This window comes from Apteryx mantelli, chromosome 5 (assembly GCF_036417845.1).
Source record: "Apteryx mantelli isolate bAptMan1 chromosome 5, bAptMan1.hap1, whole genome shotgun sequence".
Lineage (NCBI taxonomy): Eukaryota > Metazoa > Chordata > Aves > Apterygiformes > Apterygidae > Apteryx > Apteryx mantelli.
Window position 1 is genome coordinate 35732681 of NC_089982.1, and position 16319 is coordinate 35748999.

General features: G+C 36.8%; 1 protein-coding gene across 2 annotated transcripts in view; it reads left to right on the forward strand.

Moving 5' to 3' along the window:
- The window catches only part of EDNRA (endothelin receptor type A), a 34235-nt gene that overhangs the window by 3564 nt on the left and 14352 nt on the right, over nucleotides 1-16319 (forward strand). For both annotated transcript variants that reach the window (XM_013951710.2, XM_013951711.2), the window contains exon 3: nucleotides 11844-11971. In XM_013951710.2, the coding sequence (XP_013807164.1) occupies nucleotides 11844-11971 (128 nt within the window). The remainder of the gene's footprint in view (nucleotides 1-11843; nucleotides 11972-16319) is intronic.

Genomic DNA, 16319 nt, shown 5'->3' on the forward strand with positions numbered 1-16319 from the left:
TAAGTTGTGATTTTTTATTAATGAATAGTCAACTTGAGAAAAAATACAACTTGTTTCTGTTCTACAACAAAAACTTTCCTCTTAGGTCTTACCTCCATAAAGAAAGTGTATCTTCATTTAAAGGTTATTTAGCACTTCACCAAAGCTTGGGCTTGGGTATTTCATAGGAACTGTTCATTTATTATAGCTGTTATAGCTCACAAAAAAATTTAAGAGAGTAGACTTCTTTTTAAACTGTTCTCATTAATGGACAAAAAGCATTGGAGCAGTTGCTATTTTTAGAATATCCTATCCTTACTTTATGTTTATACAGAAAATATTCTCTGCGATTTGCAGGCTTCACGTTATGCATTTGCAGAGAGAGATCATGCTGGTTGAGTGTTAAGGTTAATTTAATATTCATTAATAGCAGATTTTCAAAAAACATTCTAAGTTTGGTATGGACAACTTTATCACAGAACATTTTTGAAATACTAAACTTCATCTGGATTTGTCAAAGTATAAAAAGGATTCTCAGGAACTCTTAACTGGAATAAAGTTACCCTGTCCCAGTTTTTTTGTTTTGCATTTTAATTAAACAAAGCCATAAAACAGTGCTTTTTCTGATGGAATATATGCTTACTGGTGTATATACAAGATTAACTTGCATGATTCCTGGACAAGCTTGAATGAATGGAACTGATTTTTCAATACGTGTGGCAGCTTTTAACTCATCTCAGAAAATCTTGAAAGAATTTTGCAAACTTCTACCTATATCCTGTGGATTGTAATGAAGTACGTTAGCTGAAAGGATATTACGATGTTTTTTTCTTTTTTTTTTTTTGCTAAAAACTTAAGGCATTTAAGTTAGTAAATAAAGCAATACGTAGTACAATGAAAAAATCCATTCCTTACAATTTGGGCCTTAAAGATTCTTGAGATATATTTTACATGGAACATTTTAATGCATAACTTTGTAATGAATAGTGTCCTGTGGTTTGAAATTGGATTTTAAAATTAAAGAAAAAAACAGTAAATTGACCAGAAAATGGTATTTTATATGTAAATAACTATTGAGATCACTATAATGCAGGTATTGATTGGACAAGATCATAATAAATTTAAACTCAATAACAGCTTAAAAATATGTATATGTGTACACATTACATTTGTATAGTGGCATATAATCTAAGGTATCATGAGGTGCCTGATTTTGATCTTACGGTAGTATAAATTACAGACAAATCTTCCAACTTTATCTGTTTTTAACATAATGTGAATTTGAAACTAGGAGAAAGATGCATGTGATTTAATGGAAGTTTTAGTTTCCATTTTTCAATTTTCCATCCAGAAAATTAAAATTAAATATTCAGTTTGATGCTAGCAGAAGTAAAATACGTTGTATTATCAGGCTGACTCAAACAATTAGCCTCTGCCTGATTTGAATTTCACCAGTGTCTTCCATAGCTGTGCGATGGTGCCTAACGGGACAGGGATGCACTGGACTACACCTCCCACGATACATTACAGTTTCCTCTCTGGGATCTGATGCCTCTATGGATTTTTTCTGAGATAGGGTTTTTACTTCTGGTGAAATTTCTGACAAGAAACTTCATGAAAAAATGGTGTGTGTTTTTTCTGAGCTCAGTTCAGGAGAGAACTGGTATTTTTATTAAGCAATTTTTTCTAACCTTTGAAGAGCTCTCATGCTTCTTTGCATTCAAACACAATTGGAAATCTGGAATTAATTTTGCCTTTCAGAATTGCCTTTTGCTGGTCTTCTGAAAATTCTTTTAAGCTTAGGTAAAAGTAACAAAAATATTTTTTACTTTCACTTTATCACCTTGCAATACATTTTTTCTGTTAATTTTCTGACACTCTTTAGCACTGTATAGGGTCACTGACCTTCCTGTATCTTATATGATGATCTGAACTGTGGTCCTGAATATCCTTACATGAATAAAATGATCTTAGCCCATATCAAAATATTGTTCTGGACTGCAGAGAAGTATTTGATAATTAAAGGCTGTGGCTGAAATGGCAGCCCTTGACATCAATGTATCATCTCAACTCTAATATGCAAGAAGGCAGAACTAAAATCACATTGACAAGCCTAATTCTAACCTACAGTAATTTTTGAGTGCTTGAACTTTCAAAATGAATTACTTAAAAATTATACTATCATATACAACCATCTCATTGTGTAAGATTAGCTGCATATATTCTGATACAGGGAAGCATTCGTAGCATTTACAGTGGAGCCCTAGTACTTCTGCTAAGAAATTCTGTTATTATTTATAGCACATTTCATATAAACGATTCAAAGATATCTCTATTTACATTAGGAGCTGATTTTAAACTTTGTTAAATGGCATTCATATTTGGACCTCTAGGGATCCTAAAATCTGCGGCAGCATTTATCTCTCCTTGTCAAGTGACAACAATCTATGAAGGGTGGCAACTGAAAATATTAGAATTTCAAAGTGGAAGTGACAGTCTTTTAAGCAACATTTTAAAAAATGGCATTAAAACTTCATTTTTAAATTTTTTTATACACTCAGTTCTGAACTTTATTTTAAACGCTTTTTAATTTCAGAGTCAGCCTTATGTTGACCTATGTAAACTTAGTAGTATCCTATATAAATAAATGGTGTGAAACACTTAATACCTTATAGGCCTGATCTTCATTTTTTAGAAGGACAAAATTACTGTGAAAGCAGAGTAAACAAGCATTTATCTGCATATTAAAATAAACAATAATACAGTATTACCAGGGACACATCCTATAATGCAGTGCGTAGTAATATTTAATGATAATGTGATATTGTAAACAGCTATAATCACTTTCCTGAAACATAAGGAAAGTTTACCTACACTGAAAATATTTTCAAAAGGCAGTAGGTAATATTACTGATATTCAAATCCATTTTATGTATCTTTAGAGAGAAGCAGTTATAAGATTACATTAACCGAAAACATAAAGCCCTAGGAGAATTCCGAGTCCATCACTGTGTTATGCATGTACACAATTAACAATGATGTGATGCTGCTGGAAAACATAAAATGAAATTACATATTTTATGTCAGCTAAAGATATAGTCACAGTGTTTGACATTTTTATCCTTTTTCACTGTACAATAGATTCAAAATTCTCCCTTACTGTCTCCAATTACTATAATCATATAGTTGATTCCCCTTAGGAATTTGTAAAATGGATTGAGATCACTAATATTCACTAGCTTCCTTTGAAGCTATTCCAAATCTATTAAAGCCTTATTATGCTTAATTATCTCTAGTATGTCCGCTTTTAATATTGAATCAATTATAACAAATTGAGTATTACAGGAAGGGTGCCAATTATAATCCAGCCTTAATGGACTGAAACATTAGTTCTAAGACAATTCCATTTTCAATCACATGTTTATAGCACCTGGGCCCAAATATTTTCCTCTTTCCCTCAAATATACACATCTCAGACGTCCGCAGTGTCAAATCCTGGAGCCTCCAAATCAGTGAGAATTACTGCTTTTCATTGAAAAGAAGACTGGGAAATGTAACATTCATGTCTTATGGTGCTGTAGAGACAGGGTTAAGCTATTGAAGGAGAGATTCATATGTCCTCTTCCAGTTTCAGGTAGCCTAGAACTTAGCTAAAAGCTGCTGCATCACCTGCATTACACATCACTGCCACATGCAGATGTAGCAAATTAAGTTTGGACCTAATGCAAGGAAACTTCTCTAGAGGACTGCTTTCCATCAGGAAACTAGCCTGTTTTCTAAGGCTTTTGATAGGCAGGAACAGCAGAATATCCATTGCACCACTATCCCTTTGGCTGTGCTAGAGCTCTGGAAAGCCCTTTTGGCTGCGGCTGCTATCACTGGCAAAAGGTTAGCAGTAGCAACAGTAAGAGCAACAGCTGCTCTCCATAGAAAAATACTCTCCATAGCTCTTTCCTGGTCTCGTGGAGCTAGAAACACTCTAGGCCCAGGCTCTCACCTTTGGAATGGCAAAATTCAGTTTTAACTTCATTGTTGAGAAGTCTTGAGCTGTCTCTCATGTAAAGCTCTCTCTTTTTATATGATTCAGAGAAAAATGCTTAAATGAGTTCGGTTTATTGAAAACTGACCTACATAGGATTGATGTATGTTATATTGCCTAACATCTTAATATTCTTAACACCTTACACCACCAGATTACATAAAAGCAGATGACGCAAAATAGCCACTTTTAAACTTTTCCTTTAAATGTGATTTACAAACTTTTTTCTAATCATTTTACTGATACAAAGTCAAAGACATCAACACAGATAACAAATGTGTGTGTCCACTGTTCAAACATCTTAACAAGATGGTGTTTTCTTTCATAGACTATGTTTTTTGTTAGTAAGTTGGTATTCATGCTTACATCAGTTAGAACGGTATCTAAATCTGAGTGGCCCGCCTAAAACACTGTGAGGCTAAATGTTGTAAAAGGTAGCTGGCAGTAAGCAAACATCTTCAGCCATTTTCTCTTTGGTGAAGGAAGACTTACCTGGGGCATTTCTAGTTATGAACATTTTCAGCATCAGAGAAAACGCATAATAGGTGAGGAGTTAGACCAATCTCTTCTCATCCGCTGCACAGATTTTTGATCAAAAGCTATTTGGCATAGCTAACTGATTGCCTTTACTGAGATAATTAATATTATGTATAAACAAGGATGATAATAAAACACATTTATGGAGTTTTGTGCCAAAGGAAAATAAGGCCAAGCCCACAGTGCACATAAAATTAACTCTGCTTAGAAAAGAAAACCCTTTTTAAAAGCAAAATTTGTCACATGTGCAGTGTATTCTTTTCAATGAAGCACAAACATCACCAGGAAATTCTGTGGCCATCATCTTACCAACTGCATTCCAACTCTCACCGAATTCCTATCAGTGATTCCAAGAAAGAGCACATTGGTAGCCCTATGTGATGCAGAAAACAATGTAACTTACTCAGAATATGATTTCCTATGATTTGGTTGTATGTCTCTATGTAGTGATCATAAAAGAAATCTAGAGGTAGCAAAGGAATTGCTGTGTCCTAAAGTACCTCATGGCACGTATCACCAAAAATGGAACAGGGAAGGGACAAGAACAAGTAGACCTGGAATCTGCTCTTCCCATTTGCAGACTACAGCTCCCTAGTGGAAAGTACATAACATGCATTCCAAGGCAGGAGTTGAGGAAGAGATTTTATATTCTAGGGTTCGGTCCATGATCCAGTCTACCTTCAACTAATGGCTGTCCTGTAAGTAAATGGGCAATCCTGAGACTTTATGGGGGAATATGTCTTCCCTTCAATGGACAGGGAGCTCCTCCCTCTTCTTCAATTTTGCATCTCATGCTTGCCTTGCTGCCCTGTAGATTTGTAAAACTGCACAGTATCTACAGACTCTAGGTTTAACAGAATGTTTTAGTATGTTCACTGTGTTCATTTTTCAATCAGCTAAACTCTACAGAAAACAAGAAGTTGTTTTGACGGTGCATATCCAGGGTTTACCAGTTCTGCAGTAATTTCTGAGCAATACTGTCACACTTTTTAGGCAACACACAAAAGACAGAACAGCTGGAAGAATAATAAAAGTGGTATTTTGCCCAGGGATTGAAAAATTTCTGTTCAACAAATCACCTTGCACATAAGCACACCTTGCAGCTCATTTCCCTGAAGAAGAGCAGCATAGCTTGAGAAACACTCTACCTAAAAGGATGGGACCTTAGCCAACACAGCAGAACAACAAGAGAAAAGAAGTTAATCCTATTGTGTAAACAATAAAAATACAACAAGGGAGATGTCTAGAATTGTCAGGAATGTTTTACCACTAAGTAGATTTTTGTAATAAATAGAACAAAATTTAAAGAGAACATAAAACTTAAGATTTTTTTAATCTGTTAATCAAGAAAGAATGTTCTATTTCAAAAACAAGGCATTTGTTTCTGACCTTTCAGGATCTGTTGAAGTATCCACTTTCTCTTGTGTACAAACTATACATTCCCTTTCATTCCCTTCTATAGCTTCCTAAGTGGGAAAAAAAAGACTGTAGGAATCTGTGAAATGGCATGGGACCCTCTGCTACCTCCCACCTTTGCTCAGCTGGGCAAAGGTGAGCAAAATTGCAGAAAAAGCTGTGATAGGGCAATTCAGAGGGAAAAAATGTCTTTTATGGTATTCCTGCATCCCTGCATAACCTTTCTTCCCTCTAGAAAAAAACAGTCAGTCTTTTCTCCACCAAGAAAGTGGAAAGAAAACTTCTCTTGGCTGTAGCAAAATGAGGAATATATTTCCTGCAAAGAACAGCTGAAGAGATGCAGTGTGCCTTCTGTACCATGCCAGTATCATGATTTTAAGTATAAGCAAAATATCAAGAGATACTGAAGTTGGCAGAAGCCCAAACTACCATGTTACCATGATATACTCAGTATTAGTCTTGTGCCCTGCATTGCAAAAGTTGGTCTCATTCAGTGTCTTCCTCTACTCTTCCTACTCAATGTCATTCCCAAAGTTGAGGCTTTTCACTTTAGCAGGGGAGGGGAGGGGAGGGCAGAAGAGGGGTGGGGAAGGGAAGGGAAGAGAAGGGAAGGGGAAGGAGCAAGAGCAAGGGCAAGGGCAAGTGCAAGGGCAAGGGCAAGGGAAGCTAGAGATAGGCTGTTCTCTCTCCTTCACCCTTACAGCTCTCTCTCTTTCCAGCAAAATACTGCAGCACAGGTAGTCACGTAAGTGGGATGAGCAACAGTCTGTGGGTCCCGAGACAGAAATGGATGAGGAAGGGGGTTGTCCTGCAATGTAATCCTCTATTGGATATAGGGTTTAGAGGAAGAAAAGAAAGGCTCGAGAGTGTGCAGTGATTTCTTGTGCTGTGAAGTTTCCTGGCAACAGAAGGGTGGGTTGAGTCATGGAATCAAAATACCACAAGCAGGAGACTCAACCTACCCTCTTCCTAACCAACCAGTCTCACAGATCAGAGACAGAAGGAAAGCATTAGTCAGAATCATCATCTTTTGTCACTTAATGCAGTCAACACAGGGGTAAAGGCCTTGGTCACCACTATGTTCAATCAGATTTCATCTGAATTCCAACTAAACACCAGGTACCATATGTGGCTTGAAATTTAACAGACATGCTTTACAAGACCATGCATTATTGTAGATCACAATTTAAGATAGAGCTTCACCAAGACAGCTCAAGGTCTCCTAGAAAAATTTAGCCCTAAAAAGACCCCTGCCAATGTGACAAAAACAGAGAAATTTTTCTTGACTTTCATTTTGTATTATGTTGCAGGGAAAGGAAATCACTGAAAAATACACTGATATTGTAACTCCTACGCCACAGTTAAAAGATGCCATTTATTTATACAATCAGAAGCTGTCTTTACGACCAGAATTATGCTGCCTTGGTCCCTGTCTCCCTCACTGCACAAGCTGAACAGAAGTCAGGGAATAAGGCAGGTATTTCTAGTTGCCTTGCTGAAGCTGGAGCAGAAACCCTGACTGCTGAGAGGCAGATGACGAGTTGTGCCATCAATATCTTTACTGTAGATATTGTTGCATACCTAAAGGCCATGAAACTCAGGATGTTCTCCTGCATGAGGGCTGCTACATGAGGTGCAAGCACTGTCTGTATGAAAACCAGTTCAGCTTCTGGGAAAAATATTTTGTGTGTCAGCACATGAACAACAGTCCCAAGAGGAAACTGGAAGAAGAGAAAGGCTCTAGAGCACTATGATAAGATTAGAGTGGGAAAGGGCAGTTATAAATCTTTGAAAACTGCTTTCATCCTCAACAACCATGAGGCAGAGAAGGAGGACCTCCTAACATGTAGTTGTTTAATCAAAGCAGTTTTTATAGAGCAGACCTGAGCCATTTCATATCCAGCACCCAACCTAGCCCATCTATTTTGGGCTGAGCTCCAGGGTCATCATCTGCTTGTAAACACACAGTATCAGCCTAGAATTAGATAAACACTGTGGATGCATATGAGCATGTACTGGTGAATGCTCATGCCATTAGATTATAACATTCTCTCTTTCAGACTATAAATTGCTTGGGGTGCAGAGTGGGACTTTATCTGTGTTTTGTACATCAGCTAGCATACTAATGGGGGTTAGAAAATAGCAACAGCAGTAGAACAAAACCAACTGAGTGACATTTAAAAATCACTGCAAAGGAATGTTCTCAGCACTGCTGTCTTGTTTGTTTCAAGCGTCAGGGCAGAGAGGCCATATAAAGGAGCAGAGAGGGAGGGATGCTCAAGGAGGCTGTAGCTGGTCACTTTTCTGAGCTTTTTTAAGACTGACAGTAGAACCTTGAAATCTCTGTTTGTGATTTCAGTGTAAAAATATGCTTTTGACTACACTCTTCTCTCTTGGGAATTGCACCACAGTTGAAACACCCCGAAGTTGCAAAATACACAAGGGGAAAAGTGTATTTCCTTTGCCACATGTCTTATTTTGAAACCTCAGATTTTATGAGTGAGGTTGCAGGAGCAGAATCCATTTGACCAAGTCATGGAGAACTGGGATACAAGTTGGGATAACCAGCCTGCTTCTTCCTGTCCTTGTGCCTTGAGAGAAAATGTTATCTGCTAGAATTTTATATCCATTTTGTTTGGATATTAAAACATGCAAAAGCACTGGAAGAGCAGAGCCAGTGGTCTCAGTCCTTATCTTCTATCTAAGTAAATGAGGACTAATTTAATTAAACTTCTGGGCCCAATTCTTCATACAAAATAGATGTGTTATTCCCTCTGATGTCTCCATACCCTGCTAGGGTAGAACAGAGTGCAATGGACTTATTTTGATGTAAAATTAGTATAACCACAGACAGGATCAAATTTGCTGACTAAAAATATCTACATAGGAAAAAACTGGCACCTGATCCAAAGGAAAGTAATGAATGCTTAGCTGATGTGGAATGATAATGGGGTATACTCACAGAAATGAGAGCAAAGTTAATCTTAAAAATCAAATAACTTAATCCTGATACCAGTCATTTTGATTAAAATGAACTTGAAAAGAATGTCTAATCATTTGATACTGATGTTACTTCAATTAGTGGAAAAGTGTAAGAAACAAAAGGAATAAAATACTTTTCATCTTAAAAAAGGAGAGCTTCCTGGGGCGTGGAGAAGATGTGTACATGCTGGAACCATGAGAAAGCTTCCCTGTGAAGAGTAATGACTAAGTAAACCTTTTTAAGTACAACACTTTTCTTTTTGAAGCTAATATTTGCTTTGTAGTAACAGAGTTTCACAGTCACTACAAAGTGCTTGTTCATTTCTATTGCTGAATATACACTAGAGCCATTTTCAGTGCACAGAAATGAATAGATGGCTGCCTTTCTCTTGCCTCTTAAAGTGTGACCTCTAATGATAAACGAATTTTTGGGCTCTGGTTGGCACAGGGAATTGATAAAAGTCTGCTAGAACCTCTTTCCCTTGGCAGTGCCCCTTCTAATTTAGCTTTCACCAGTGGTACCTGAAAACTATTCTGATCTGGCCCAAATGCAGATACCATATGATTACAGACTATCAAGAATCTGGATTAAAACCTACATCTGAATTTCAGAGCTGAAATTCCATGTGACTACAATTGGTTGGAGAATTACCTTTCAAATTAGTCCTTCTCTCTCCAACAGCTGTTCAGCAGTCCCTCACATAACTAAAGCCTCATGCAAGAGTTAATGGCAAAAAGCAAAAATATGCCCTGCAAATATTTGTTGTAATATTGCCAATCTATCTAGAAATAAACTGTCTGAAGCTTTCAATGTCAGTCTATAAACAGAGATAAAATCAGAGGAAATATTCGAGAACCTGCAGGTATAATCTCATTACATTTCTTATTATTTACAACACTTAATCACCTATCCTAGTGGATATACTAATGGAATACTAATCACCAAGCCAGTAGTGATCCTACTGTTCTGGTACAAAAGTTTTTAGTGTAATAATTAAATATATATATACACACGCACATATACATACATACATATATATACATATATATGTGTGTGTGTTTGTGTATGTGTGTATGTTTCAGAGGTTCTGTTTTTTATTACCGTAAGAACACAAATAATTTTTGTATGCAAATTTGTACTAAATTTTGTATGCAGAAAGAAATGGCACCCTGTACATCTGTGCAGGTGAGAGGGTGGTTCCTTGCTCTCTCTTTTCCATTTTGTGCTCTTGTTCAGGGACGGCTAGAATCTGGCACATCATACATACTGTACTTACTGGAAATGCTAGCTGTGCCACACCAATTTATCTCCATCCCATGCTGACATTGGCAAATAAAACTGTTGTGAAGCTGAAATCTATTTTAGCTACGTAAAACTGAGTTCCTGGTCTAGATCAAAATTTCAGCAGAACTAGGTTTCAGAAGCTTGGGTTTAGCTTATAACTGTTACTCCATAATTTATCATTTGCTAACTTTCTCTGAAGCAAATAAAAACATCTAGAATCACCTCTTAAAAGGTAACATCAAAATATTCTGTGTTCCAGCCTTTGTTCAGTAAGGCTTAATAGAAATCAGAAGATGAATACATAGTAGTAATAAGAAGTTAATCATCCAATGAGACAATGATTATTACTAAGTATTGCCTTGAAAAATATGCCCCCTGTTTATATAGGGGATACAGCATCCTCCAGGATGTTGATGAAGCTGTATGTCTGGCTGAAGTGCATTATATTTTCATTTTAAATCTAATGCTTTGTATTATACAACCACTTGAATAGAAGTTGATAAGAGCATAAGAACAGCTATGCTATGTCAGACAAAGAACTTGTTTTACCTCTTACTTAGTATTCTACCTCTGACAAGGACTCAGTAGCAAAGGCTTAGGGAGGAGGATTAGAAAACCATAGAGCAAGAGTGATCCATCCTCTTCTGGGGGGAAGGTTTAACTTCATTTTTCAAAAGAACTGGTCATGATGACTCCAACATCCCTTTCCTGAGTGGTATTAGCTAAGTTAGAGCTCAATATTCTGTATGGATTTATTAATTTTTCACTTACTACATTTATTGACATTGAATGTAATCTGCTATTTTATTGCCCAGACACTCAGTAAAGTGAGATCATCTGTAACTCTCTGCAGTCAGTTGTAGATTTGACTATCCTGAATAATTTTGTATCATGTATTCTGTACGTTTACTTGTTCGAAGCATTAACAGTTACAGCCAGAAAGATTAGCGTTTACTTACTAATTATTCACAAGAATAAATGTACTCATATTTGTTATGTTAATGCCTCCTAGGAAATACTAATCTAAACACCAGTCACTCACTCACATCTTTCTAAATGTATGCCTTTCCATTGCCTTGTAATAAGCTCACATTTATGATGCTAGTCCTTTAAAGCATCATATGGAACAAATTATGTATGTACAATGTTTTCTCCACACGCTTAAGAATCTGGCAGTGAATACTGCCATGAGTTACACAGTGGTACATTTGCAATGACAAGAATCTACTTGCGTGCAACATGGGAATTTGCCTATGAAGTATCTTATTATGAACTGCAAGTTATGCTTTGAATGCTTGGTTCTGGGAAAAGACATAGTAATTGCAACCAGTTATGACAGGGCTGAAGTACATTAAAAAAAGATCTTTTAACAATGCAAGTTACTATTACAACAGTAGAAGATCTGTATTTATATTTATATTTTCACCTTCCATGCTTCTATAGCAGCAATTACTATCCAGAATCACTCAGTAACAAAGGATATGCTTGAGATATGGAGAATTCAAGGTTAAATGGTTGTGTCCAAAGACAAGAAATAATTACAATCAATACATATTCGCTAAGCTATTATTTAAGTATTCTGATTATTTTATATCTTTTCTTTAGCTCCTTGCTCAGAAGTGGCCTTTTGGGGATTCTGAATTTGGACAGTTTCTTTGCAAATTCCTTCCCTTTATACAGAAGGCATCAGTGGGAATCACAGTCCTTAATCTCTGTGCCCTTAGTGTGGACAGGTACAGTATATTCTATGCTTTTGGCAGACACTGTTCTTTCCTTTGCAATTTTTTCTAAAACTGGGAGCACTCAGTATGGTCTCCTCAGCAGTTACGGGCATATACATTTATCACTGTTTCTTGTTGATGCTCTCAAAAGTGTATGGGATTCAGTGTAACTATTGGGATTTATTTCATGCCAATTCTTGAAACTTTACCTATTAAAGACAAAATTTTTCATACACTGGAAGGCAGGTAACAGCTTTAAGCACATGCCTGAATATGAAGAATCTCTGTATTCTAATCCTGGATTACTGTTCAAATCTGTTTTACAAATAATTGTGACCTTTATCAACTCACTGCCTATGGAATATAATTACAGTGTTTATTTTGATAACATATATCACTAATTGAATTTTATTGAAAACCATGCTGGAAACTTGCTTTGATAGTTCGAAAATTAATGCCTCTGCTAAAAGTGCTCAGGAAGATATATAAACAGGATGATATGACAACAGCTAAAAAGCTTTTAAATATTATTCCTTTATGCCTTTTTTCTTAATATATATTAGGCAATAGCAGATGAAGTCTTCACTTCTTTAAAAACTATCTATTTTTCTTGGTCTTGAGTTTACTTTATCATGTTTCACTACAAAATATAAGGAATTTTGATATACAAATTGTTGATAAATAAGCTTCATTATGTGTATTAATACAGTGATGCAAAGACTTTAAAAACAAGCTTTGTTTGGTTTTGCACAAAGAATTGATATACAAGGTTTACAAGGGATGAGTTACTTAGTAGTATCCATACCTGAAATATCGGTCCTTACTGTTTTAGTAACTCATGTGTTAAATCATTAGCTGAACCCAGAAACAAAAAGCCATAATACAGGTAGTGCTCTATTTCCTTTAGGAGTCTGGGCACTATAAAAAGAATTCTATTTCCCAAATGGTATCTGCCTAGCATAAAATACAATCCTAAGGAATAACTCTAAGGAATAACTCCTAGATCAAGGACGTATGAAGTTTAGAATTTGTTAGCTAAGTTCTGACCAATGCAATTCTACTAGGCTTAATTCTACTGTTACATGTATTTTTGTAAATTGGAAGTAACTCAACTGAAGCGCTCTCTTTAGATATGCATATATATTTTTTTACAAGCACTAATTAATCCCCACAACAACCACATGCCATTTGCATTTGAGTATAAAACCTTAAGGGATCAGACTGAGCCTATTTAATTTCTTCTCACAGTTTACATGCTTTGCCAAGGACATATTCTTTATCACCTGGTGCTACTCTAACAAATAGTTGCAGATAAACGTGTGTTAGAAAACAGACGTATACGGCCAGATTCTGACAGTAACTAACATGAGGTGTATCCAGGTTAAATTATAGTGAAATCAGGATCTGACAGCACTTTCAACAAGTTAGGGATAGGCACTGTAAGTAGCATAGTCACATTAGTACAGAACTTCACATCAGCTAATGTAGTCTTTTTAATAAGGAAAATCAGCCAGCTGTCACAGCTAGACTGTTTCTAGTCTTCAGCTTTGTTCATTTTTATTTTCAAAAAGCTCCTGAAAGCTAGCTCACTTATAGTTAGTTGGGTGTCTATATACAGGGCTGCATTCTGCAAGGTAGAAATAGATGGAGTCAATTGGTATAATCAATTCAGAGCTCCACAGCTTCAGTAATTGACTCTCTGATGGTCTTTTGAAGACTGTGGCCCTGCTTTAGAACAAAGTGCTTGTTCTTTTCTACAAGGATTGGTCTCTGTGTTGACTATCTCCTCCTTCTATTGTGAAACTCCACTCATGACTAGTGCTCCTTCCACAAAGTGGCTTGCACTGACAGCGTATTAAGGTTTAACTGTGCGTGGCCAAGGGGAACAATGCTCACTCACATTTGGAGAGGGTTTTCAGAGGTTGACACATAACACCAAACCAGCCACTCACCCCTTCAGAGGAAGCTCACATTTGTTACAGATGCCTCTCAGGCATTTTTAAGCTCTGGGTCATGATGATGACTATAATCTGACTCTTTTTCTAAACAGTGCCTGACTGTAACTAAGAGGAAGAGTATTTTCCCTCCTGAGTTTTTACTCCTGCTTATGTCTCAAGCAATGAGAGAATTTTAAGATGAAGAGTGAATATAGGGATCTCATTTCACATGTATACAGCTTATTGCCCCTTCTGCATACTGCATTGCTTAGAACAATAATCTCAGGTTAGGTGCTTTCATCTGATAGACCAACTTCCAGTAAGTGCATTAGATAATCAAGATTCTACACTAAAACAAAGCAAAAAGAGCTTTATTACATTAAGAGCTTTCCAGTCAACACACTACTGGCTATCTTTAAAATGAAGAACTGCTGTGATCTCTCATGACAAGCAGGAACAGATCAATATTAGCAACAGCAGTGTTATCTAGGAACTGTTCTAACTCCAGTCTTGACAGTGACTGCTTCTAATGTCCTTGATCAAGTCTCTTGCCTTTTCTGTATTGTTTTTCCCTTTTATAAGCAGGGCTGATGGCATTTGCAGAGTAGAAATATGTCACACCAATGGGTCATTTGAACAATTAATTTTTTAATTCTTGTTTACATCTTCACAAATACGTAATTAGTCAAAAGGAATGGAAGAGGAAAGCACCTACTCTAAGACAGCAGGAATAAAGGACTGATAGTTCACAGACAAGTTATGGCCCATGATTTCATTTTCATATGCTCCTTGATTTCATTTCATATGGTGCATACTACATATTCTTTTTTAATTCTGATTAGATACCACAATGGTAAAATTAATCCAAATTTTTCCAAAAAGTAATCTAGGCCACAGCAAAAAACACAAGCATACAGCATTAACAAGACCAATACTGGAAGGCTCATTAGAGTTCTGGAGTTATAATTGATCAAACACTGACAAAATCATGGAGAAGGTATAGAAAAGCATCAAAAATGATTCAATGGCCTTACAGATCTCAATTGGTTGCCTATCAAAAACAATACTGAAGAAGCTGCTTGACTATAGTGGTCAAGTACTGAAACAAAGAAAATATATCAAGTATGCATGAAGTCTTTAGCCTAGCAAAAAAAGACATGATAAGAACCCATTTATCAAGGTTTTAGCCAGACAAATTCCCAATGACAGTGAGGTACACATTTTTAACAATGAAAGTAATTAACTACAAGAGGAGAAGGGCAGGGGTCCTGCTCTTAACACCCTCAGATCAAGACAGGATGTCATTCTGAAAGACATGCTTTAAGCAATTCATAACTAGATAGGAGCGCAAAATACTTAACTGCATATAGGTATACTTTATGATATAATGGTCCCATGTCAAATACTGTGCATCTCTGTTCAGGAGGGACTGCAGGGTCCATGAAAAGCAATTTGGAATAAATAGCTAAGAATGAGCGAAGAAAGGGAAGCAGAGAAAACAGAGGAGAGAGAGCAACTGAAGGGCACAATATACTAAAGTCGACAGCACATGGATAAGCAGTAGAAAATGAAAGGAGGACAGAGAAGAGGAGCCACAACAGTAAATAAAGAAATGACCTGGAAAAGAACTGAATGTTTTAGAAAAGGTTCATGCAAAAAAGGAAAAAAATTGTAAAAGAAATGTGAGATAAAACACACACACAGATTTTAGATTTGGGAATTATATGTAATGCATGATGTGTCCCTTTTATTTCAGTTCCCTGGCAGATGTCCTATATTCTCTAGGTTTGAGGGAAATAAACCTTCCAGTATTTTTGCATTCCTAATCATGGGAAGTTTGTGGCTAGACAAAGATCCTATGTTACGCAATTCACACAACATCCACTTGAAAAATTATCCTACCACTATTTTTCCAGTCACTCTTATAGCATTAAGTAAATAGACCAAGTAATCGCAGGTTAATATGCATTCAACATATTCTGATCTAATTATCAGAAGGCTTTTGACACTGTCTCCCATAACATCCTCATAGACAAGCTCAGGAAGTGTGGTTTAGATGAGCGGACAGTGAGGTGGACTGAGAACTGGCTGAATGGCAGAGCTCAGAGGGTTGTGATCAGTGGTGCAGAGTCTAGTCGGAGGCCTGTAGCTAGCGGTGTCCCCCAGGGGTCAGTCCTGGGTCCAGTCTTGTTCAACTTCTTCATCAGTGACCTAGATGAAGGGACAGAGTGCACCCTCAGCAAGTTTGCTGATGATACAAAACTGGGAGGAGTGGCCGATACGCCAGAGGGTTGTGCTGCCATTCAAAGAGACTTGGACAGGCTGGAGAGGTGGGCGGAGAGGAACCTCATGAAGTTCAACCAAGGCAAGTGCAGGGTCCTGCACCTGGGGAGGAATAACCCCATGCACCAGTACAGGTCGGG